Source organism: Amia ocellicauda, chromosome 23 (genome assembly GCF_036373705.1).
Source record: "Amia ocellicauda isolate fAmiCal2 chromosome 23, fAmiCal2.hap1, whole genome shotgun sequence".
NCBI lineage: Eukaryota > Metazoa > Chordata > Actinopteri > Amiiformes > Amiidae > Amia > Amia ocellicauda.
In genome coordinates, this window is record NC_089872.1 from 9,150,174 (window position 1) to 9,174,554 (window position 24,381).

Consider the following 24,381-nt stretch of genomic DNA (forward strand, 5'->3'; position numbering starts at 1 on the left):
ACGGCCTTATCCAGTACTGGACACAAGATCATGAAAGATTAAGAAAACAATTTCTCAAAATCTTGACCAGTCCGATTTTTTCCTTGCATTGTTTTCCTCTTTTTCTTTCATTCTTTCTTTAACCAGAGCTATTGACATAAGCTATTGAAAGAAGAAACGAACAAAGGGTTTTGCAGTTGAACCTTGGTGTTATGGTTTCTCCTTCTCAAACTTTTTCCACATAGACACGTTTCAGAGGGAGAGGTTGCTTTACATAGAAAACCCCAAAAATGGAACGAAACGCTTTTTACGCTTTTTAAAAGGGGGCGCAGAAGGGCCAGGTTTTCATAGCACACACAAAGAGCTCCTTTCTGGCCATGGCCCCCGTGTGACAGGCCTGACCTGGTGGTCCCCATGGCACACGTGTTTTAACAATCCCCGCACAGATATCAGGAGAGCCAGCCTGCCTCGTAAAACGCTCATCGGACCAGATGTTGCGGCTGCGGTGGCTGTGGTGGCTGCTGTTGCCGCGGCCTTGCCTTGGCCTGAGAAAGCAAGCAGCTGTTCCACCAGGGCACGCCTGCGCCGCGGTCGGCCTGATCCCTGACCTGGCCCTCTGTGGGACCTGAGAGGGGGTGGGGTGGCAGCTGGGGGGTCGTCAGGAACGAGGGGGGTGGGGTGGGGGGTTGTGGGGCAAAGGGTTGTGTTTGGTGTTTGTGTGTCGGATTGGACAGGGTGGGGGCTACCAACTGACTGGAGGAAGTGTGTTCTTATGAGGAGGAGGGCTGCCTATTCAGATACAACTGAGCTGAAATGGCACCCCCCCGCAAGAAGAGTCCTGGAATAAAACCTCTGGTGCTGAGGACCCAGAGGAGTATGGGGTGAGAGAATGTGTCTTTTGTCAGGTCTCAGAGTCGGACATTTGCTGCGCCTCTCTGGTAGCCTGTTGTAGTGTGGACAGGTGTCGGAGGCGACAGTCTGTGCTTGTCTTTGCAGCTGCTGTTCTGCTGTTAACCGCCCCCCCCAGCCCCCCCCGACAGATGTAGCACCACGACAGTAGTGTTCATTTGGTCTTGTTTGTTTTGATTTTAAATATTTACCCAGGAGGGCAGGCAGGGAGGACCCAGGTTTGGCCAGTTTGGAGAGCTGGGTGGGCCCCCAGCACACAGATACAGAGAAAACAGACTAAACTGTTCACATTCCCAAATGTGATCAGGGTGTAATACCCACAAAGCCATGATGCTCAAGCTTGTAAGGTCATGGGGTTGGGGATTACAACTGAGATGATCCCAGTAGTGGACATTTATTGATCCTACTTCAATGTAAGACCTCATATAATGTTTACTGTATATCTCATATACACTTGGAATTTGTAAAATGTATTTTGCCTTGAATTGCACTGTATTATTGAACTTTGTATTGCTCTTGTGTTTTGTAAGTCGTCCTGGACAAGGGCATCTGCTAAGAAATAAATAACAATAATAATACTTCCCATTGCATCATCGTCATACTTTCATGATTATTATTATTATTATTATTATTATTATTATTATTATTATTATTATTATTATTATTATTATTAGTAGTAGTAGTAGTAGTAGTAGTAGTAGTAGTAGTACACCTCTACCCTGATATAATACGGTGCTCAGGAGTCAAAAACATCACTGCGTTACAGGTGAAACCGTGAAAAATAGCACACTTACTTTTGCTGAAGCATTTCCGATATTAATAGTCCCCAAATCATTTGTGTTAGAGCTAACGGTGTATGCAGGGAATAAATCTGTTCCACAGTGGTTAAATTGTATCTCCATTCTTTAATTACAACACTTAATGTATAAGCTAATTAAAAGATGTATTGTATTAAAAATGCAGGTACTAAAGACTGCTGAATGCAACCATGTGGGCTTGCTTTCATACATCAATCGTTTATTCTGCGTGTGATGCTGAGGAAAATGCACAATTCACACAACATATCAGAAAACACTTTTAATTACACATCCTTACAAATTGTTGCGTTCTGTCAGGGCAGAGGTGTAGTACTTATAATAATATTATTGTCTTCATAGTTTGTGGCCTTTTTTCCTTCTTGCTCTTCTCCTATTATTTAGACCATTCCCATCTAGCACAAAACAGCTGAAACCCTCCTGAGATGTTGGTCGGAAGCCTCAGCACGACACTAAATATGCTCAGTCCTACACAGGCCTACACTGCAGCCCAGTTGCTGTGGATGTTGCTCTGGCACTTGGGTATTACAGCCAGGTACACGGTCACAGTCACACGTTTCTTTGATTTTAAGGACACCGTTGTTTTCTTAATTGTTTCTATAACACCCATACCTGGTTTAAATATCAGGCCCGGCATGGTGCACTAGGCCAAGCTACCAGTCACAGCTGTGCGTGTGTCTGCTCTCTTTTGTGTTGTGTATCTCTGTGAAAGAAACAATGTGACTGCTGCTCACTAATGAACGTATTCCCGCGCCCCTAACGTCTACGTGGATTCTCTTGCAGGTGTTAATATACATTTTCTTAGCCGCGGAAGTATTGTGTAATTTGTTTCTGCGGAAAAATAAAAACCTGTGCCACCGGTGTCGTTCTCTGAAAGGGGATCACAGACTGGGAGGGGACTGATTCACTGACTGCTCCTGTCCTATATGATTTGATTGGACGTGGACATTGGACACACATTTCTGCTGCATGTGTGTTTTGGAATTGAAGAAAAGGTTCTCGTGTTGATGGTTCCTGCTTTACGATGGCTGGTATTTAAATCTTGGTTTGAGATTTGGTGACATGTTGATCTGCTCATTTTCTTTTCGCTGCAATAAACAAAATGGGATTCAGAGAAATACCCGTATTAAAATACAAGAACATTGCTCAACACCTTGTTTGTTTTTGCAAAAAATTCCTACAGAGCTTTGGAATGTGTCTTTCTCGACTGTATTCTTATTGGCCAATCCTAATTTGTTTAAAGACTCGTCCACTGTAGGTATCACTAAATACACAGGAAATTAACCAATTATGCCTCCCAGAAACACACCTGTCTATTTGCCATCTTTGTTTTATATATATTTGTATAGATTTTTAAGGGCACCAACAATAGCAAATATGTTCAATCACGAAGGATTCAACACTGGAGAACAAACATGGTACCAGCTAAAAGCTACGACAGATATGGAGAAATTAAAAGAGATTATTTTTTAGATTGGAACAAAAAACCCTTTAAGATGTGTGCTAAATCAAATCAAATCAAAAATTACATGTCACACACACACACACACATATATAAATTAGGGGTGTCTGAATTTAGGATAGAACAGGAACATATTTTCCTTACATTTGTCATATGCCAAAATATCTTTATATGTAAAATACATGGGATGTATTTTAAATATAGTTTAGTCTGTAATCCATATTTCTATTATTGGTTGAAAATATGTTGTAGAAATTAACCTCATTGTGTATTATCAACCTTTCAAATAAATAAATGGATTACATACTAGAATATATTTGAGCTCCTGATAACTGTAAGAGCAAGTCTCTCTTTTTTGGGAACCTTTCCCAACCTGTCATAGTGTTGGGAAATATTTACATTTTGACATAATACTGATGGAAAGGTAAAAAATAATAAGCAACATTACCAGAAACTATATGCAGGTAAATGAACACTTAAGGACAAAACAAGTCTTTATACAGAGGAAAAAAAGTTGGGTGATCTAATTATGCATTCCGCAGATTAAGATATCGCTTGGCATTAAGTTTATTGCAATCGAAACAATTGAGGCATTTTAGAACAACTGAACTTTTTCATGTTGATCTAGTTCAATTCCCAGTCATACAGAGAGTTCACCTTGCTCTGCCATCTGGTTAAGCAGAAGCAAAATGCGATTAAAATGAGACAAGAAGGTAATTGTGGAATGGAGCAGATATGACTACACAGAGCGATACATTTTACTGTCCAAAAAATATACATTTTTTTCCCTACCTACTTTCCACAGTAAAAACGACTGAACACAGAGCTTCTTCTGTGTGCTGCCAAACAGATGCTAGCACAATTGCTTCCTTTTTTTTCTTCAACAATCTGAGTATGAAGTCCATATGGTTGCTGCTGATGGGAGTGTTTGTTTGTATTGTTCACTTTGTCAGCGATCCTAAGAGATGCAAAAGCACTAATGATAATGCATGCAGATGTGTGAAGGGAAGCAGAGAGTCGTTAACGTTTCTAGCTGTGTGTGTTTGCATTAGATGAGGGCTGATGTTTGCCTACACACTCCTGTTGTCAAAGGTGGGATGCGGCTTTAATGATTCCGGGTGCATCTTACTTGGAAATGCAAACATCTTGGGGCTATCAAAGTCCCTCCTTGAGGTCGATGAATGCTGGTGAATTCTCATCTCTTTTGACCAATCAAACCCAGCTTAAGCCACAAGTGTAATCATGTACTTCAATTTCTTTGTGAGTTTATGGCTCAGAAGCATGGATGTTGAGGTCTCTCCTGCAGTTCATCAGCGTCTTGTCGTAACGTCCACTTTTTATATGGAAATAGAATGCCATTTTCACCCCAAATTATTTAACTTCACATTTAAACTTTGAAAGGGTAACAGATTAATTTGGACCACTCTTTATTCTGAATAGCGTTATTGGTGTTCTTTCATGTCTGAAGAGCTCCTTTCTGCTCTATTGTATTGTAAACCTATGCAAAAACATTCATGACACTTGAGGCAATTACTAATCTTGGTTTTGCTAAGCAGCGTAGGTGAGCTTGTTGATGCTTTATGATGTTATTTGTCAGCTGTTCAGCATAGGTATTTTCACATCCAGTGTTATCTGTTTCCTGAAACAAGCACTCTGCCATCTGCACCATTGAAGCAATAATCAGTGTAAAATGTACTTTATGGTATATTTCAAAAAACACTGCAGCTCGTTTCCCTAATCGATGGGTTGTAACGTTGTCATTAAAAACATGAGAGACTGTAGAATGGTAGCTAGAAGCCACACATATATCAGGAAGCATAATAGTGGATTCAAATCCTTAACCATGGAGCAAAAATCGTACCCGTCATCTTTAAATATCAGCGTCCCTTAGCATATAGTGTTTACAACAGAGTGTGCCCCTTAGCTCACTTTTCAGAGCCTCCTGGGGTCCCACGCTTTCCTATCTCTCTTCTGAATGTAGACTACAAAACTAGACCCTCCTTGAAACAGTGGATGCTCCCTGCCCCACTTGTTTCATCGAACAGAGACCTGTTTGAGAATTAATTTTTATTTCTGGTTGCGCGGCTTCAGTGCCTTCTTATACTGTTGCAGGTCAGTGGAGGTAACAGATGGCAGCCATTCCACGGCAGCCCGGCACGGGGCAGAGAGGTCAGTACTGCACTGCAAGAAGCCTCTGCGTCAGTTGTGCTCTTCCCCTGCGCCAGAAAGGATAATTGTAGGAACATACTCTGACGTTTCTGTCCTTACCCCCTGTTGGACATTCTTGCATTGTGCTTAGCTGAAAGTCTGAACCAAGCAAAACTGAAATGGAGGCTGTGATTTAAATTGTTCATTTATTTATAGATAATCATAAGCCATCATTTCCATTTCTATGTGGAAGTGTCTCCACTGCTTTCCAATTCTTCACTATCTTAAAAGCTGTGATTATAGTAGGACTATTTTAAGTCTTACAATTAAAAGGTGGTCTCCCTTATCTAATGGGGAGAGCTCAAGTCATACAGGAGTTGTGATCCAATATATATATGTACCAGCATATTAGGTATCTTCTAATTTCAAGCTGTTTAAGACCTGGTTATTTTGACCAGTTAAGTAAAGAGCTAAATAATGTATTACTTGGGTTGCAGTGAAATCAATGTAATTCTAGATTCTAGTTCATGTAGGACAATGTTGAACATCACTGTACTCATTTCAAAATGAATAATTGAAATGGGCTTCTTAGGCTGGTTTTACAGACTCAGATTAGCGATGTTAGGTACATTAGCAGTCATAAATATTTTGATATAGTGCTGTACAGAAATCTCCAAAACTCCAAGACTCTTGCTTGCAGGTGGGTGGACCATATTAAGTGAAGTTTTAGGTTAGATCTTCCATCAATTATCCACAACATTCTCATAAAAAAGTATTACTAGAAAAAGGAGAAACTGCTGATCAAAACAAATAAAAACGGAATATTCTGAATGTTCAGTCATGACTCGGAATCATCAGAATAGTCCATAAATGGACCAATGAAGTAAAAACATTTCCCAGTGTTGTCCAGTATTGTTAACAATGGTTACTTTTTTTTTAAACACAAACAAAAACAATTAAAACAATACAAGAGACATCTGTGAAGGTTACAGAGAACTGAATGATTATGAGAGCACTGGCTGATGTAAGGGTGTTGAAGAAAATGAAACTGAACCAGGTCCTCGAGGACTCATAGTACAATGCTTTTAGGACAAGACAGGATGTTGTGAGGGTTTTGGGGGGGGACTACAGTCATGCAGTCACAGGAATCGTGTTGCAAACCTGATGCCCTGCAGGTTCTTATTAAAATGTTGCCCAGAGGAAAGACAGTTGAATCCGGCCTCTTCTCTCTGGCACTGTTTCTCACCTTTTTTGCTTTTCTATCCGTGACCCATTTTAGATGCTGCGCCTCTATCACAAAACTATTGTGGAGCAAACATTCCAAGGCTATGACAGTATCGCTGGAGATAAAAGACGAAAAATGCATGTCACACTTGCACAAAACAAAGCCAAGCAAACAAACAACAAACAGAAAACACTTTTAGCTGCACCGTTCATTAGTCTAAGAAATCCAATTCTGTATAATCATCAATAATTATCTTTTATGAGTTCCTGAGACATATCGTTCAGACTCATTTTCAGTGACTGCCATGCATCATATTAACTACAATGTTTGATGAAGGCATCGCATTTTTATTTTATATAAACATCTACATAAAACGATGTTTGCTCTTTTGCTCAGCTTATTAGGAGGAGTTTAGAAAAACGAGGATCAGCTCACATAGGTGGGACAGTTCTCTTTAATTCCTGTTCTGACATCTGAATGCTTTTCAGTTTGGAATGGATATGCTCATTTTGATGAAGACTTTACACTTTTTGGGATATCATAGTTTTGTACAGTGCTTTCAGTTATTGTTATACCCTACGTCAAGTTGGGTTCTGCACACCTTCTGGCAAGACGTCTTCTTCTGGTTGGAGTTACAGTGCATTTACTGTATCTACAGGGTTATGGTTATTAGATCACAGTACTTCCCTGCCCTGACTAGACCAGACACCCAGCATGGTACGGACTGAACACTCTTGGAATAAACCTGGAGCAGCACAGCTACAGGCCAGCGGCTCTTCTCTTCCAGCAGTGGAACAAGACAGTGCCAGCGTGGTACAGAGCCCCAGATGGCATGCTCAACCTGCATAGTATCCTTTCCTTTAGTGGGCATAACGCTGCAACATGGAGTCGGAATTCAAAGTGCAGTTCTTGTCTTCAGTTCTTGTCTTCGATTCTGAAATTCAGACAGATGTCTGTAAGGCATCACAAGCCAATTGATGCATAACAGCAAACAACAAAATCCATCAGATACAGGCATTCACTCAGGCTACAGGGCAGGGCTGTGTGGTTGGCATGGTCACAAAACTAGGGCCACACCTGTGCTTTAGAAACTGTCTTCAACAGGGACAAGTCAGTGCCGAGGAAAGTTTTTTAGTTTTGGTTTTAATTAAACATCCAAAGTGCTTTAACACAGTCACTTATGTGTGAGACATCAATTCCGTTTCCTAACCTACAAAGACACATTATTAAAGGTCAGTAGATGTATCACTAGATACAGACACAGAGGTGATTTCAGTAAGATTGCAAAGCCCTGAAATAGCAAGAACTATCCAAGGGAAATGCCGAAATATATGTTATTAAAAAAGCAATTTAGCAACTTCTATATCTTAAAGTAAAACAGCACCTTTTTCTATCATTAGATATGAGCTCATTAAAAATGATGAGCTGCGAGTTATTTTAAAGCATAGTATTGATCTTCCCTCTCATTTCAACGATATTATGTATATAGTTGGGGACTTTTCATCACACATCATTAAAGTATTAAAAAAAAAGAGAACTCTTGCACAAATATTGCTCTTGCAATATTCACATGTAAATATGGCTTCATTTTTTTCTTTTTCAATATTGTATGCTTGTAAACCATGAGCATTATAATATTTGGATATATTTAACTTCCTTGGTTACATTTGTTTGGATCATCCTATTTTCTCTCCTGGTATTACACATATATAATAAGTTGTGCTCTTTATTACAGTATTGATTAACAGCACCAATCAACAGGATACCTGTGGGGGTTGCAAACTTATAAAGGATAGGATAACTGGTGGTAGATTATGTTTTTAACACTAACTAAATATATAGATTGTTTTCCTATAAAGTCACAAAGTCTGGGGGTGTAGATAAGTCTTTTGAAATGCATTTATTACAGCGGTGTGTTGATATAACCATTTCCTTTAACAGCAAGAGTGAGAAAAACTGAACACAAATGTTGAGACATCCTCTTTATACTTAATCATCCTTCTAACAGGTGACATCCAGTTGCCCGCAGGGAGTTTGATATTCGTCATGTGAAAAAGATATTGTGAAGGGCCTTATCACCTGTTCTTTCATAATAAATAGTTACACGTGGCATTGACAATAATTGTTTTGCTCAAGTAGACATAAAGCTTTAAATGTTTGTTTATATTGGTAAACACATATTCATACTATATAGTCATGTAATTTGTACGGCTTTGCAAAAATTGCTGACTCGCACAAACAGCAGGACCTTGCCAGCACCCGTATCAGCTCGTCCCAGCTGAAAACTGACGTGGTTATCCAGAAAAGGGCAGAAAGGCTACGAACTGCTGGCAGAGAGTCCACATGGTAAATGTCTTATAATTGATGCTGTTTTCCACAACTGCAGAATTAGATACCATATATATTTACACAGGAATACATACAAGTTTATCAATAAAATGTGTTATTCATTTTAGATATAAGCCTAAATTGAATTTAAAAAAAAAACATCTAAATTTGAAATAACTTCAGCACAGTTTGGCCCTGAACACATATTGTAAAGAGATTCTAAATTCAACTGGGGACATGAAAAAAGTTTTGAAATTGATTTTGATAATTGAAATTAAAAATCGCTTGACTAAATTATGCTTCTGTTAAGTTTCACAGAGAATGTTTCACACATTTAATCAAGGGCAAAATATATGTATTGGGGGTAATGGGGTCAGATTCCAGGTCTGAATAACATAATTAAATATACACACGTCTATACTGCTGAAACATAACACTTGGCATCTGTACCACACATTGCAATATTATTTATTTTTTGCATTTATTCACTGAAAATGTACTCCATAACTGTGCATCTTTCTGTGCAAATCCTGAGACAAGTTTTTTGCTCCAGTGCAAAATATCCTGCACTTCCAATCCAAATACAATCCATCTGAAATATGATCACTATATTAAGCTATATATATATATATATATATATATATATATATATATATATATATATATATATATATATATACAAATCTATTCATAAGCCTAATTTTACTTTTCCCCATTTACATTCTTACAGTTTTATCACTTCTTGAAAATCAAGAGTATTTTTATCTGGAAGACAATGCTTTGAAATTGTTTTATTTAAAAAAAGTTGATAACGACAGAACCAGCTGAAAAACAGCTGAAAAAGATGAATGTCATTTCTAAGGCTCTGTCGCCGCAAACATTTTAGAATTCATGTTTATTCTGGTTTCACCTCTAGTGCAAAATCAGGTTCCAGATAATTTCTCAAAAAATGCTTTACTGTAACTTTACAGGAGGAAAAGTAAATTTAAATTAAAAAAATATATATATTTATATATATATATATATATATATATATATATTTAACAATCATGGTTGTCTTTTGTTTCAATGTTATTTTTTTTAAAACGTTACAAGGCCACACCTTTCAGATATCATTATATATATATATATATATATATATATATATATATATATATATATATATATGTATATATATACATATTGTTAATGAATAACAGAAATTAAACTTTACATTGAGAGTGCAGTGAGTTTCTTTTTAACACAGAACCTAAAGTACATTAGGATCTTTAGAATTTTTTAAAGATTCTAAATTAGATTAGAGTATCCTAAACAATCAAATAAAGACCAATTTTGAACTTTGCCCTGTTGATGCAAAATATTGTACTTGTATTGTAATGTGTATTAAATAAAATACTATCTTTTAAACAACAGTGGAAATCTATTATTTAATAAAGTTTATGAATAAAAAAAAGATTATGCTATTTCAGAGAGCTATTCAGGACTTCCTGTGTGTGAAATATTGCAATGACCGAGGCATGCACTAATGATTGCAGGTCACGAGATAACAACGCAGTTTAAACAAACTACATTAAAGCTTCACAGCAATTTTAAGGCCAATAACCCCCGGGATGCACCTAAAGGGCCTGTCTGAGTTCACCTCTCCTTTGAGGGAATCACAGAAACTGTCCGAATTGGTCAGGATAATTTGATTTAGCTTCCCTCGACAAACTAATGGGCCCAGCTCTGTTTGTTTTTCGCTCCAGTCCGACTAGCACAAAAGTGATTCAGAAGTGTCTGAATAAACTCGACACAAATTGGACAAGTGCTTCACACGGCTCTGGGGTCCTTTCCGGGGACGGGGACCGGCCGCCCCTCCCACAGAGATGCAGACATTCACAATTTTAGAGTCGCGTCTCGTTCTTTTGTTCGGGGACGCAATGTATATGACAAGCCCGAGAGGAGCGACCCCCCCCCACGAAAACAAACTCTCTTCGGCCTCTCATGGCTTTTGTGGGAGCACCACTGCATTGTCTTGTGTTGTCGCTGCTTGTTGCTGCCTTCTGTCTCAGTTGCTGGGTGTTCACCATTGCACGGTTTAGCCACATTCACAAACAAATTCCCCTTTGTCTGTTTCTGTTTGGCATTGACTTCATACAGACTTTAATTTGTTGTTGTGTGTTTTTTTTTTCTCTCTCACACACATAAAATCTTTAATCCAGTTAGGCTGAGGCAGAAGTAGCCCATCTACTTTGTTTACTAATTTAAAACAATCTCTGATATCCTCTCCCTTTTAGATTCCGACACTCAAAGTTATTTTTGAAGTGGTCTAAAGTATTATGGGGTTTATATAGCATGCATAGACGGTCAGGAACTACATCAGTGTGACAATGTTTGTCTACAACAAAATGAATCCAAAAAAACAGACGGTACCACCAAAAAACAACACACAAAAAAATCTAAATTTTGCAGATTTTTCTAATTTCCGTCTGTCATCCGTAAAACAGGACATGCGGACTTCAGCTGTGTCTAACCAGGATCTCTTCAGCCTTTTTCACTCCCATATCACCCTCATAAGAATTATTTTATGTTGTCTCAGATGCTGTCACTACACAAAGCAACTCGGCCGTAAACAGGTTTTTGAACAGGACAGTACAAGCACAGCATCCGCGAAAGCAGCGTACGCGCTTCCTCTAATTCACGAGCACAGCTTGGCAAAGGATTCCAGCAAACTTCTGTGTTGTAGCTACAGATACAAACCCAAGCTGGTCGAGGACAGAACTCCAACATGTTGAGCCCACTACCCCTCGGCAGAGCCAAATGTTTCTGCAGCTGCCCTTTTGTCCCGTTCCTTAAGTAAACAAAGGACAGATACAAATTAATGACCTAAATTTACAGCAAAACACACAGCCATCTGAGAGCAAATTGTCTTCTCAGAACAGATGTTAAGTAACATAGCTATATGAACAATACCGGAGTACATTAAAAGATAATTATATTGTTACACTTCCAAACAACATGAGAGCTCACGCTACTTTGTCATACATTTAGAGATAAATTAGATATGAATTCCTTTGATTGATGTTTTGTTGTCGTTGTTAATTAAGTCTAGTTTTTTTTTCTTGAAGACATGTATAGTTTTTACAGTTTAATTCCTTTTATTTATTCAGATTTTATTTGAAATATATATATAAAAACAGTAGCTGAACTATTTTTTCTTTTTCTTTTTTGTCTTTGCAGACACCCTTACCCAGGGAGATTTGAAGTAAGAGTGTTCACTGGAAATAAATCAGAATACCACAAAAATAAAATACATCCAAATGTCAGTTTCATTATGCAAACGATACTCAAGATGCTAAAAAGCACCATTTAGTGTTAAATTATTGATTTATAATTGTATTAGAAGGTTTTGAAACAGTACAAGCGAATGCAAATGCATTTTTCAAGTAGGTTTACTAATAGAATTTGCCAAAACCAAGCGAAAAGCACTTCAGTTTCAAGTAAGCAGTGCTTTGTAAATACCTTTATAACAAACTGCATTTCACTTCACTTTTACTGACTTGAACAACACATCAGTAAATTCTTCAGTGCGTTTACCTTAGATGAACAAGCTGGCAAACTATGAAGTTCCTCTGAAGCTTAAAATGTTAGGAAACAAAGCAGAGAACAGTGACCTACATTTACTGGTAGAAAGAATGTTAATTATTTGTGAAATAATATTAAAATTATATTAAAAAGTGGTGGTGCTGGTGAGGGGGAGGGGGTCTGGGAGTTGGGAGGCTTACATTTTGCCATCTGTAGTGTTGCAGTGATAAATAATGCTCACTGACTTCAAAGTGGTCAGCTTTTAATGCATCTGTAAAGGACAGGTTTGCAAAGCAGCGAGACATTAGATAAAGCTGATTTGTTTTCTGGAATACTTTACATTAACTCGTTCAGCAGGGAGGCCCCGCTGCAAGCTGCTGCACATTTTCAAAGTCCAGCCCACGCCTTAGACAGCGGCTCTCTCAGCCAGATAAATCTCCATTGAACCAAATCTTCCAACACAAAATGAAAGAATTGAGTCTAATATGGATCGCAGCAATTAGTAAAGGGGTGTCTTTCCGCTTTCAATTTTTTTTTAAAGATTTTATGAACCGTTTGAAAAATTGAGAAATTTGATTGTTTCTTAATGAGATGTGCCACTGATAACCTGGTAATATTATTTTATTGTTATACACATTTCATTTGAGTTTTTTCACTTGCTAACGAGCTATACAACCAAATCTCCGGCTTAAGAAAGGGATTTTGAAGTGGATTGCAAGAAATCTTTTTAATGACCACGTATTATTTTTGAGCCATGCTTATTTTGATGAATGCCAGGGAATTTGAATTTGCCCCAAAGATCACTGCACTGAACTTCCAGAAGCAATTGTACTATGAGGGGCAGATCTAGATGTTATGCTTCTCTGCTTCTAGATACAAACCGAGGATACGTCTGGAGTGTGCAGCATAATGTGCGGTAATATCAGAGCAGAAAATGAAAAAATAAACCCAATTGACATAATGTCAAACCCCCTCCAGCGGAGAGCAGTGCTAATGCCTCAAACATATATTGGCAGAGTAAAAGGGGACAGAGAACAAAATGCCTCCAAATTGCATGTGCGTTGTTCTGTGGGCTTTTGGAAACCGGATGAATTTCCAAAATTGTATCTATTGCACTAGGCATACCACCTTATAAAAAGTACAATTCATCTGTAAAATTATTCTCACCATTTTGCTAAAGTTCCAGAGGAAAGTTCAATGAATTTAAACAAAGCCACTGTGTATCTGCCTGTACAGTTTAAATCATTGTGCACTTTATTTCTGTTTGTTGCCAACATGGTCGAGGGCTTCTGCAGGCAGGGGAAGCTTCAGATTAGACGAAGACCCCCAAACAGGGCTAACCCTATCAGCATTTGGACATCAACTGTTTAGCAGATGATCAGAAGAAAAATGAAATGGTAGAGAATAATTCATATGATTAAAAAATTATACTTAGGTGATTTTTACATTTATTATGTTCCCTGAAAATATTAACATAGTTTTGGGTCAAACTGCACTAACTCCATTGCCAATTTTATATGGACGTTTTCCGGGATGAATGGTATCCAGGTTCTATGAATTGTGTGTGAATGGGAATCATTGTGTTAAATCAAAGATCAAGATTAATACATTTATACTAATGCCTTGATCTGATCATAGATATCGGTAACTTTGAGCAGCTGCATTAAAAACTACATTAAGGTGTTTTTTCCTTTTTCAATATTTCCAAGGAATTTTCAAGAAAGACATTCTGACGGCTGAATTCTCAGGTTCATATAATTTATTGCAGTTAGCACACAATTAAAAAATTTCACCAACAGCACACCAAAAAAGTACAAAACTAAACAGCCTTATAATTTACTCCCCTTGAGAAAATAAAACACTATGATTGTCAAAGCTAAATGTCAGTCTAAATCCAAAAAAAACAATGTCAAAAGAAACTTACTTTCACAGGGATTACCAATAAAAAAACAGACAGTTTTGAAAAAATCTGCAAATTTCCAGACAATGATTGTCCTTCTCAACAGATTTCTTTCCTTCTAATGCGTCCCCTCCCATTTACCCAGACTGAACATGTTTAACTCAGGATATTTCCAGTTTTCAAGTAACCAAAGATAAATGGAGATGCTTAACAGGCCATTTTTTCACAGCTTTTCTTTTCATTTTTGTTTTCCTTTAAAAAAACAAAAAACAAAAAAAAATCCAAACAGTCCAGCAACACACACTTTCATTTTTCTATTAATAACCTTCTGCACAAAAATAAGCCGTTTACAGTAGTTTAAGGCGGACAAGTACATTAAAAGAACATGAAAACCTAAATTAAATACACACGTTAATGAAAGACAGAAAACCACAGCTGATATTTTCCGTAGTATTTCCATATAAGTTATTTGTGAGTGCAAAGAGGAAAAACGACCACTGTGCAAAACACTGTCACGTGTGCTTCTCTCGGGTCACACGCCAGGCTGCAGCGCGGGCTGCTGGGACACACATAGTGCGTCAACACCCCCGATCACCCTGGGCTCGCTAGTCATTTCGACAGAAGCACAGCGCTCTCAAACTTTGTAATATTCTTTTGGGACGAAATACATCAAATTAAAAACATTATATATATATATATATATATATATATATATAAAAAAAAGAAAAGCATTCTACGTCAGGCAGAATGTTAATGTTGATATTCTTCTGGACTGCAACTAAATAAAACACCGGAGTGAGTATAGAAAATCTGAAATACGAAACTGAAGGGAGGTTTAAATGAGACAAAAACGGAGCAGTGGAGGTCAGTGGAAAGCGTTTCACTCCAAGGTGTAACGAGATGGATTTAAAGGAGAAAAAGCTCCATCAGAAATCCAAACACACAAAAAAAACAAGAATAAACAATTGAATTCAAGGTCTGTGCGGTCTGTTCCATGAATCTACTTCTGGAACTGTAGGACAATGATTTTCTACCTCAAGGCAAGCCATTACTTATTGAATTGACTTCCTGAGCTCCTCTTTAAAGGTACGATTAGTTTAACTGCTAACAATTCATGGAGCATATTTTGAGCAGTCAAGGCATTGCAGTGAACTCTTGGGTTTTGGGTGTGTGTGTGTGTGTGTGTGTTGTGTGTGTGCGTGCATGCATGTATGTATGTCATGCATCCATATGTATGTAGCTTGGCATACGACTGGGACAAATGTGGAAGGGCAGTGCCCATCCCCTGTCCGTCCTGCAACAATTCCAGGAGTGTAAAAGGCTTTCGATGGCAAGCTTCTGAAGACCTCAGCTTTTCAAGTTTGTAGCAAGTGCCAAAAGGAAAACAATAAATAAATAAATAACTTAAAATACTGGATCATCTGCCATCCGTTCAGATCAGTGGTCTGATTCTGACCCTCTCTCTGTTCCTTTTCATTAAAACTGACAATGCCTTCTGACAAAAAATGTAGGAGGAAAAAAACAACTTTCAACCCGTGTTTTTAGAGACAGCAGACAGCAAAAAAAAAAAAACAGACATGCAGCTCAGAGTACAAGGGATTGCCGGAATAAACTACAGTTCAAACCCCCTCAGAAGGCTATTACAATAACGTTAGCATGTTCTCCAATTTTTGCTTTCCATCCGACAGAAGCTCAAACTGATATACTTTATACATACTGAAATGTAAAAATCAGTGCATTTATACATGTTCTTCACAGCCCCACTGAATATTTCAAAGGGGCTCCTAATTATATAAAGAAGAGGAAATAAATCCATTTTTTTTTTTTTTTTTTAGGAATTAAATGACAGAAGCAATTAATTTAAAACACACCCTTCCAAGGTCATAAATGCAGAACAACAAAATAATTCTAAAAAATATATATAAAAAGAAAATTAAATTAGAAAGAAAAAAAATCATGCATTTTCCATAGCTGTAATATTTACTTTTCCCACAGACTGAACCGAGAGTCTCAGCGCAGTCTGTAAAGTATTTGATCAATTACAGTGTACAGTAACAGCAATTCACATTTTAAATATACAGTTTGGACTTCATGCAATGACAGATTCCATTTTCAAAAAGATCTCATTAGTCACTAGAGAAATCTACACAGCGTACTCATGATGATTGTAGTTTGTCTAGGGATGTGTTTACTAACTGTGGAACTACCCGTTTGTAAAGAAAAGGGGGAAAAAAAACGAGAATTGACAAATTATCTAAAACCCTCTCAGTTCAATTGAAAAAGGATCCTGTACATTGCATGAAAGTGTCTTTTCGTCTTTCATCAGTCAGGTTTCCTATCACACGTGAAAAATGTACAAGAAGAGCTGCAGTTGTAGTTCAAGAACAAAAAAATCTTCCTTCTGGGGCTTGAATCGAAAAACACAGTAGAATTCACTTACTCATGTTAAAATACAGTAGTGCAATATGTATATGCATCTATACACATACATACATATATATGTTTGTGTGTGTATATGCATCTGTGTGTGTGTGTGTGTGTGTGTGTGTATATATATATATATATATATATATATATAAATACGAGACACACAAACATATATACCTATACATACATGCATATATATGTAAAATGTTCACAGTACCCGTTTAGTGTATTTCATTCATTTTCTTCTTCAATGTTTTTACTGCCGTCTTCATGAGGTGTATAGATTTGCAATTAGTTATTAAAATGCAGGTAGGTGTTGCTGACTTACAAACACTTGTGTGTGTGTGTGTGTGTGTGTGTATATATATAAATATATATATATATATACACACAGAGAAGGTTGTCTGAGTGTGTGTTTGTGTTTATATACACACACACAAATATATATTAATCTCAGGAGATCAATGTTAATCTGAAATTGAATGACAATGTAAAAACTACATTAATGAATGAAAAACAAGTTTTGTTTATTTCTAAGAAAAATCTAAGCTTTCCCTGCAACTCAAAGGGAATAAATAATAAAAATTATTAAATAATAAAAAATAAAAATCAGCAGTTTTATTTGCTACTAAAGTGCAGTTTAGCAAAGTTAAACTAAAGTACGAGAAACATGACTGATTTTAGACCCCCTGCCCCTCTATCTCCCCCCCCGCATTCCCCTTCCCTTACCTCTGCCCACCAATGTTTAATTCATATGTCTTTAACTGAAAAGGATCTGTTGGGGCTCATTTCCAGAGTTCTTGAGAGCTGTCCTCTAGCGCCCAGTCCCTGACGTTGGGCAAATTCAGTGCTTCGCTCTTGACCGACAGCGAGTTGACCAGTTCGCAGTGGAATTTGCGGATGTGCCGGTACAGGTCCCCCGACTGCGTGAAGCGCCGCTCGCACCACTTGCAGGCGTGTGGCTTCTCGCGGGTGTGCACCACGGCGTGCCGGCTCAGGTTGTGCGAGTACTGGAAGCTCTTGCCGCACTGGGCGCACGTGTAGGGCTTCTCTCCGGAGTGAGTCCGCTCGTGGCGCTTCAGCGTGTACATGCAGGAGAAAGTCTTGCCGCAGATGGAGCAGGTGGGCACGTTGACGTCGCCGGCCGGCTTGGCACGCACGCCCTCCTGCTCTCGGAAGTGCGTGCTGAGGTGGATCTGGAGGATGTGGGGGCTGGGGAAGACCTTGTTGCACAGGGGGCACATGAAGATCTGGCTGTGGGGGCCACTGAGCATGTTGGAGACGTAGGGCAGCAGGGTGCTGTCGATGCTGGTGGCCTCAGCCTGGGTGCGCTCGCTCTCGGGGCTCAGCATCTCGTCGTCCTCGCTCGCCTTGTCCTCACGGTCCAACTCGCTGGACAGAGAGGCGTCGCGGATGGCAGAGAGGTGGGTCTCGTAGGCGAGCCGGCTGTGCGGAGTGTGGTTATGGTTGTTGAGCCCCCCGTTGGTGCTGGGGGCCTCCTTGGGGCCATTGTGCTCCATCTCGTAGTCGCCGCTGGCCAGGTCGTCCTCGTCGGACACAGTCTCCTTCTCCACCTTCACCTGCACCAGGCTTCCGTGCAGGCTGTCGGGTGCCACGGCGCTGCAGAAGTAAGGGTTGCTGCCAGTGTCCCCACCCCCTGCCGCCAGGCCGGACTTGACGGACAAGTCCAGCACACAGTCTGCATCTGCCGACACCCTCCTGGAGGCGACAGACCTCCGAGACAAAGACCCCGTGGAGCTGCAGGGGCTGCCGGCTGTCTCTGTTTTTCCAGATGCCGCCCCGTGTGTTTCGGCCTCCCCACTGCTGCCACCACCAGTCGCGGGGGCACCTGCCGAGTCGGAGGGCAGCCTCATCCACATGTTGCCCGGCTCGGGGAGAGAGTCTCTCTTGTTGGCTTCCGAGTCCTCGTCGTCGCTGGGCAGCAGGTCTCCCGAGGCCGGGTGCCCCGTGCTGCCCTCCGAGAAGCTCTCCACTTTGTCGGAGCAGCTGGAGGCATCCTCCTCCCTCTTGGTGCTGTCCGCCTCGGCCGTGGCTTTCTCCTTCAGCTTCTTCTTGCAGACCTTGACGATGTCGTACATGTGGAGGTAGCTGGCCGCAGCCAGCACGTCCTCGACGGGGAGGGCTTTGAACTGGAGCTTCCCCTCGTACATGAATTCAAGCAGGAGAGCAAAAGCCGGCGCTGTAACAATGTCGCTGTTCAGATGAACAATGTCTCTTTTGTCCAGCTGGTCCTTGTAAAAGAGGTGGAAGTACATGCTGCACGAAGCCAGCACAGCTCGATGGGCTCGGAACTGGGCATCACCGACCAGCACTGTGGAGTCACAAAGGAAACCCTGATGCCGCTGCTCGCTCAGACACTGTAGCAAATGTCTGCTGTGGTCTGGAAACTCCATGCTGTCTTCATAACCTGGAACAAACAGCAGATGTTAGTGCCCCCTCAGAACAACAATTGTTTTGTTTGAGCTTTTATGTAACTTCGCTTTTTTCCCACCCTCTTTCAGCCCTCTCTCTTTCACTCCCTCGGAAAGCACATGAAACGTACACCTCGTCAATTAAGACTAATTAAGATTATTCCCTCCACCTCGAGTTGCCTAATGGGAGGAAAAATAAATTCTTAGCTTTAAAATTCTACTTTCTATACCAACAAACTGTTCACTGATCATTTAGATTTTTTGAACCACAGAAATGCCTACCTTTTTGCTAAATAAATAAAATATATATAAAATATAAAATTATCACTGAACTTATTATTATTTTTTTTTTTTAATAACTTACATAAAATCACTGATGTCGTTTCATGAATATATTACACTTTCAGCATAAAAACTAAAGAAACATCAGCATCTTGAGTTGAGTTTAAACGTCTCCCAATTAAAACCTTTTGCAGGGGGTGGGAAGGGACCAGGCTGTAATCTTTGCGGCTACAGTAGATCACCGTGTCACATAAGCAGATGCATGACTAGGACACAGTACAGCCTGTAATCAGTGGTTTCACTCTCAGACCTCGGACTGGGTTTATTTTTAATATAACCTGCTCTGGACACAGGGTTGCTTTTAGGTAACAGGCTTTCATTTCTACATACAGGACACAATCCACACATAATGTAGCCTTAGTCCATCACCACTTAATTAATTCTGTGTTAGAAAATGCAGTTAAGTCTCCAGACTTAAAAAAAAAACAACAACCTTTCATTCCAATTCTTTAAAATGAATATGAATTTAAGAATCGGTGTCAGACTAATAAATAACAATTACTCACAGTATAACAGAATATTCCACAACCTTTAAAATAGATTATATATTTTTTTCTTCAAAAGACTGTTCTTGGACACATCAACACCTGTTAACTGTACAGATTGTTCCAGTTAAAAAAAAAATACCAAAGGAGATTTAAAAAAATAACTTGTTCATTTTGAAAGTGAGTTTTGGTTTGTGCATCCCTGAATCACGAACACCAAATGTATTTATTTCATGAGGGAAGCTTACAAGGCTGTTTTTCCCCCCTCTTCTCAAGAAACTGCACATCCTCCCCAAAGAGGAAACCCAGAAGATTTACAATACAATCACTCTAAGTGCCCTGTAGTCTACATCAATCCTAATCCTTAAGATGTCTAAAAATAAAGATTGCAGGACAGCTCACAAGGTAGCAGCGATCAAATTAGGAGGCTGAAAGGACAGAGAGGGACGAAGAAGGAAGCTTATAAACATCTGATCCAGCTGACGGTGGCCATATGGCAGCTGCTGCCCAGATAAAGAGATTAAGGACTAGGAGGAGTGCGATTACAGCTGTCTGGCCAATTCAGGCAGCTCAAATCTGCAAGTCCTAAATTAGTCACTACGACAAAAAAAAAGAAAAAAAGAAAAAAGAAAAAGAAAAATGCTTTCAAATAATTACCCAGCTATTTCAGAATGGTTCAAAATAATAATAATAATAATAATAATAATAATAATAATAATAATAATAACAACATGTTTCTAAGCACTATTCTATTTTTCCTTAGACAACATGACATAACTTATTTGTATTTTAATGCACTTCTTTTTGTTCTGAGTTTATAGTTTATATACCTTTAAAAATATAGTGTTGAAAGTTGTACATGTCACATTGTATATTTTTGCAGAAGCATTTTTTCTAGCTTTCTTTATTAATAGAAAGGTAATACATTAGGAATTATATTAGCTGGCTGCATGGAAATAAAACTACAACAAAAGTGGTTTAAATGCAGACACACAAGTTATTGCAAGATACATTAGACTTTGAAATTAGACATTGTATTCTAGCTTGCAAAATAAGATTTGTCGTTAAAAAAGCAATTCCACTGCCACACAAATACCTAAAATAAAGCCGCAATTGTGGATTTCTTCAAACTCTGACTACCTCACCTATGGCTGTGCTCAGTTGTGACTTTGCCACAAAAATTCTTTAGTCCCTTTCAAAACCAAAACTCACTTAAAAGACAGCAAAAAAAAGGACCACCAGATAAATAAATAAACACATAAAAACAGGAACCACACAGACAGTCCCCAAGTGCACGGACCCCTTTACTCTACCTGCTGTATGCATGAACTTGATTAAGTCCTCTGCGCTAAAGCGTGCTGGCTCCCGCTCCTTTGCCGAATTGGTGCGAAAAAATCAGACTAAGAGACACAGATGCAAAGTGGAGATGATGTTGGAGGGGAATGAGATACCTTCTCCGCACACAGATCCGCACACACTAACTCCCTGTCTGTGTGTTAGAATAAAAGACTGGGGGATGGCAGGCTGTCAGCTGCTCTGACATCATGTTCAGATGGAAAAGCTACCTCCAGCTGTGCTCCTTTTAATGCCATATGCTACTCTTCTACACTCTTGCCACCAGCCTCTTCTTTACACAACTTTTTTTTCTCTTTCTTTCCTTACACAAAAAAAAGAAGCAAAACTGTACAGTGAGGTGTTTCCATCTTAAACTGTCTGACCTCCCCACCCCCCACCACCCACCCCCCCTACACACACCCACCCCACTAATCTCAAAGCGAACTTTAGAAAATAGGTCTGTGTGAAAACAAACACTTTTTTTCTAGCCTGGTTTCCTGCATACGCATTTAAATACCCTGAAGTTTTTTTTTGTACCCCCCTTCTCCCCTCCTTGCAGGAACCATAAACAAAAGCCCAACACTGCACATTTGCAACTGACAGATCAAGGCAGATGATATTGTTTTCTACTTCTTAATGGTTCACTGCTTTCGCCAGATCCGTCATTCATGTTGCTACCCCTCTGGATAACTGATAATACACACACAGGGAAGGGAAGGACCATCTGAACCAGCATTAACAAAGTTGCTTCCAACCAACAAACCATGCTATCGGAGCTAAGACAATTTCAAGGGTTGCAAATTCATTTTTTTCTTTCTTTGCTTTTTCATGCACAAACATTGCACCAGCCTTGATCTTTTTCTATAGCTCTTGTTGGAAAAGTAACCATCCTGTGCTAATAATGAAATAAAAACAGCTGCTGCAATTAATAAATAATCAATACTTAAATAAATGTAATTATTATTAAGTCAGGAGTCAGTGGATTATAAAATCGAATATCATATCCAATCTTAAACACACCCATGAGTTTCTAAGCCAAAATCCTAAGCATTTTAATTGTCCAAACAGATCCTATGGAATAATGAAATACATGTACAGTCCAATTAAAACGAAAAGTGCATTTTTTATTTTTGAGCTCGGTCACTCATTTTTGCAGTGGTGAAAAAAGTTGCACCATTTAATGATCTGGCAAACCCACTACCGCTTAAGCTCCTGTGTGGAAGCATTTGCCAAAAAAAAAAAAAAAAAAAAAGCTCAGAGCATCTGGCCCTGGAGGGGAAAATACATAAATAAACATAATGTAACATAAACTCCTAATAAGCATCCGCCGATTCCTACAGGCACGACAGTTTCACAACACGAGCAAGTGGATGTTTCCCTGCGCTTGACAGGGAATTAGTGCAACCGTTACATCTTCATTGACTTGTTTTTAAGTTGCTGTTAAAACTGTAACACTAACTCAGCTGTAGGTTGACGTCACATTGGAACAATCGAATTATTATTATTATTCGCAGTAGTAGTAATAGTAACATAATAATGATAATAACAATAATATGGGATTATTGACAATGCACAAAATTCCTAAAGGGATGCATTTTTAATTAATTTTGCAATTAGTCTTGCAGAATTCCTTCTGCAAAAAAGCCCTTGATGGACGTTTTGCCGAGATGAGCACCAGTACTAGCTCATGCACATCAAAAAGAAGCAACAGTTATTAATAGCACACTTCTCCAAACTTCACAAGATCTACCTGGTCAGTCGTGAGAAGCTTCTCCAATTCCCCCCCCAACACACACACACACACCTTATATACATACATACATACACACACACCTATTAAAAACAGAAACACACCAGCATTGTAACTGCTGTTGCGGACTAGAGAAGAGAGAGAGAGAGAGAGAGAGAGAGAGAGAGAGAGAGACAGCCGGGTACAACACACACACACACACACACACACACACACACACACACACACAACCACAACAGAGGCTCTCACACACATGATGGTGGCGTTCTTATCGCGCAGACGTCCGCAGCTCTGCGCGGCTCCACCAATGGGACGGCGGGGATCGGGGCAGCTCTGCGCAGACCTGCCGGGCACGACAAACGCCACCGCTCCGCTTCCACTCCAGCACAGCGGCGCACAGAGCCCGCACAAAAAAGTAACAGAGCAACCTGCCGCGCAGCACTGTTGCCGTCTCTCCCTCCCTGCAGGCCCGGCTGCTGCCCCCCAGCACAGACCCCCCTCCACACGGCCGACAGCGCAACTCTTTCACACCAGAAAGGAACTGTGCAAGATCACTACTTTTTTTTTTTTCTTCCTCTCTCCTCCTCTCCGCTTCTTACAACCTGCCCCCTATCTTCACCTCCCTCCTCTCCCTCCATAAGACCCCGCTGGCTCAGTGTACTTACAGACAACCAGGTCCCGAGTCTTCCCTTCCTCTTGGCTCCGGGGGGGAAAAAAAAGCAGCAGACCCCGAATGACTTTCAGCAGCTCTCCATAACAACCTGCAGAGGCAGAAAGACGGAGCCAGGCGAGCGGGGGGAGAGAGAGAGAGAGAGAGAGAGAGAGAGAGAGAGAGAGAGGCGAGCTGCGGCAGCCAGATGTTTCCGAGCTGTTGCTACTCAACTCTCCGGCGCAGGGGGGGAAGCGGCTGACGGACAGCGCGGCACAGCCAATGGCGGCGGCGGGAAGGAGCGCACAGGCAAATTGGAAACGGCCGCTCCGGCTCGGGGGGTGGGGAGGAGAGGGAGGAGAGGGAGGAGAGGGAGGGCCCGTCTGTTCTCGGCGTAGGTTGACACCAGGCAACAGTGAGAAGGCAGAAAAAAAAAGGGCCACGGCGAACTGGTTCCTCCGACAGACTGGCGCAGGGCAGAGAGAGAGGGAGGCCGGCCGGCCGCGCAGGGGGTTGTGGGTATTGTAGTCCTTGGAGAACAGGTGCATCCTTCCTTCGCCCAGACGCGCCGGGTTTCGGGAAAGAGCGACGGCGGGGACCGGAGCGCCCTGGCTGGGGAGCTGGGAGCGGA

The 24,381-nt window shown here is 40.1% G+C and overlaps 1 protein-coding gene across 2 annotated transcripts; it reads right to left on the bottom strand.

Annotated features, from left to right (window-relative positions):
- Nucleotides 1–14,171: 14,171 nt before the first annotated feature.
- Nucleotides 14,172–23,891, bottom strand: zbtb18 (zinc finger and BTB domain containing 18). 2 transcript variants are annotated; one of them, XM_066696757.1, is made up of 2 exons: nucleotides 23,767–23,891; nucleotides 14,172–19,185 (listed from the first exon to the last, which is right to left on the bottom strand). In XM_066696757.1, the coding sequence occupies exon 2, from the start codon at nucleotides 19,169–19,171 to the stop codon at nucleotides 17,543–17,545; it is 1,629 nt and encodes a 542-aa protein (XP_066552854.1). In that variant the 5' UTR covers nucleotides 19,172–19,185; nucleotides 23,767–23,891; the 3' UTR covers nucleotides 14,172–17,542. The 2 variants fall into 2 exon arrangements, with proteins under 2 accessions (XP_066552854.1, XP_066552853.1); XM_066696756.1 differs by lacking the exon at nucleotides 23,767–23,891 and adding an exon at nucleotides 21,330–21,654.
- Nucleotides 23,892–24,381: the final 490 nt, after the last annotated feature.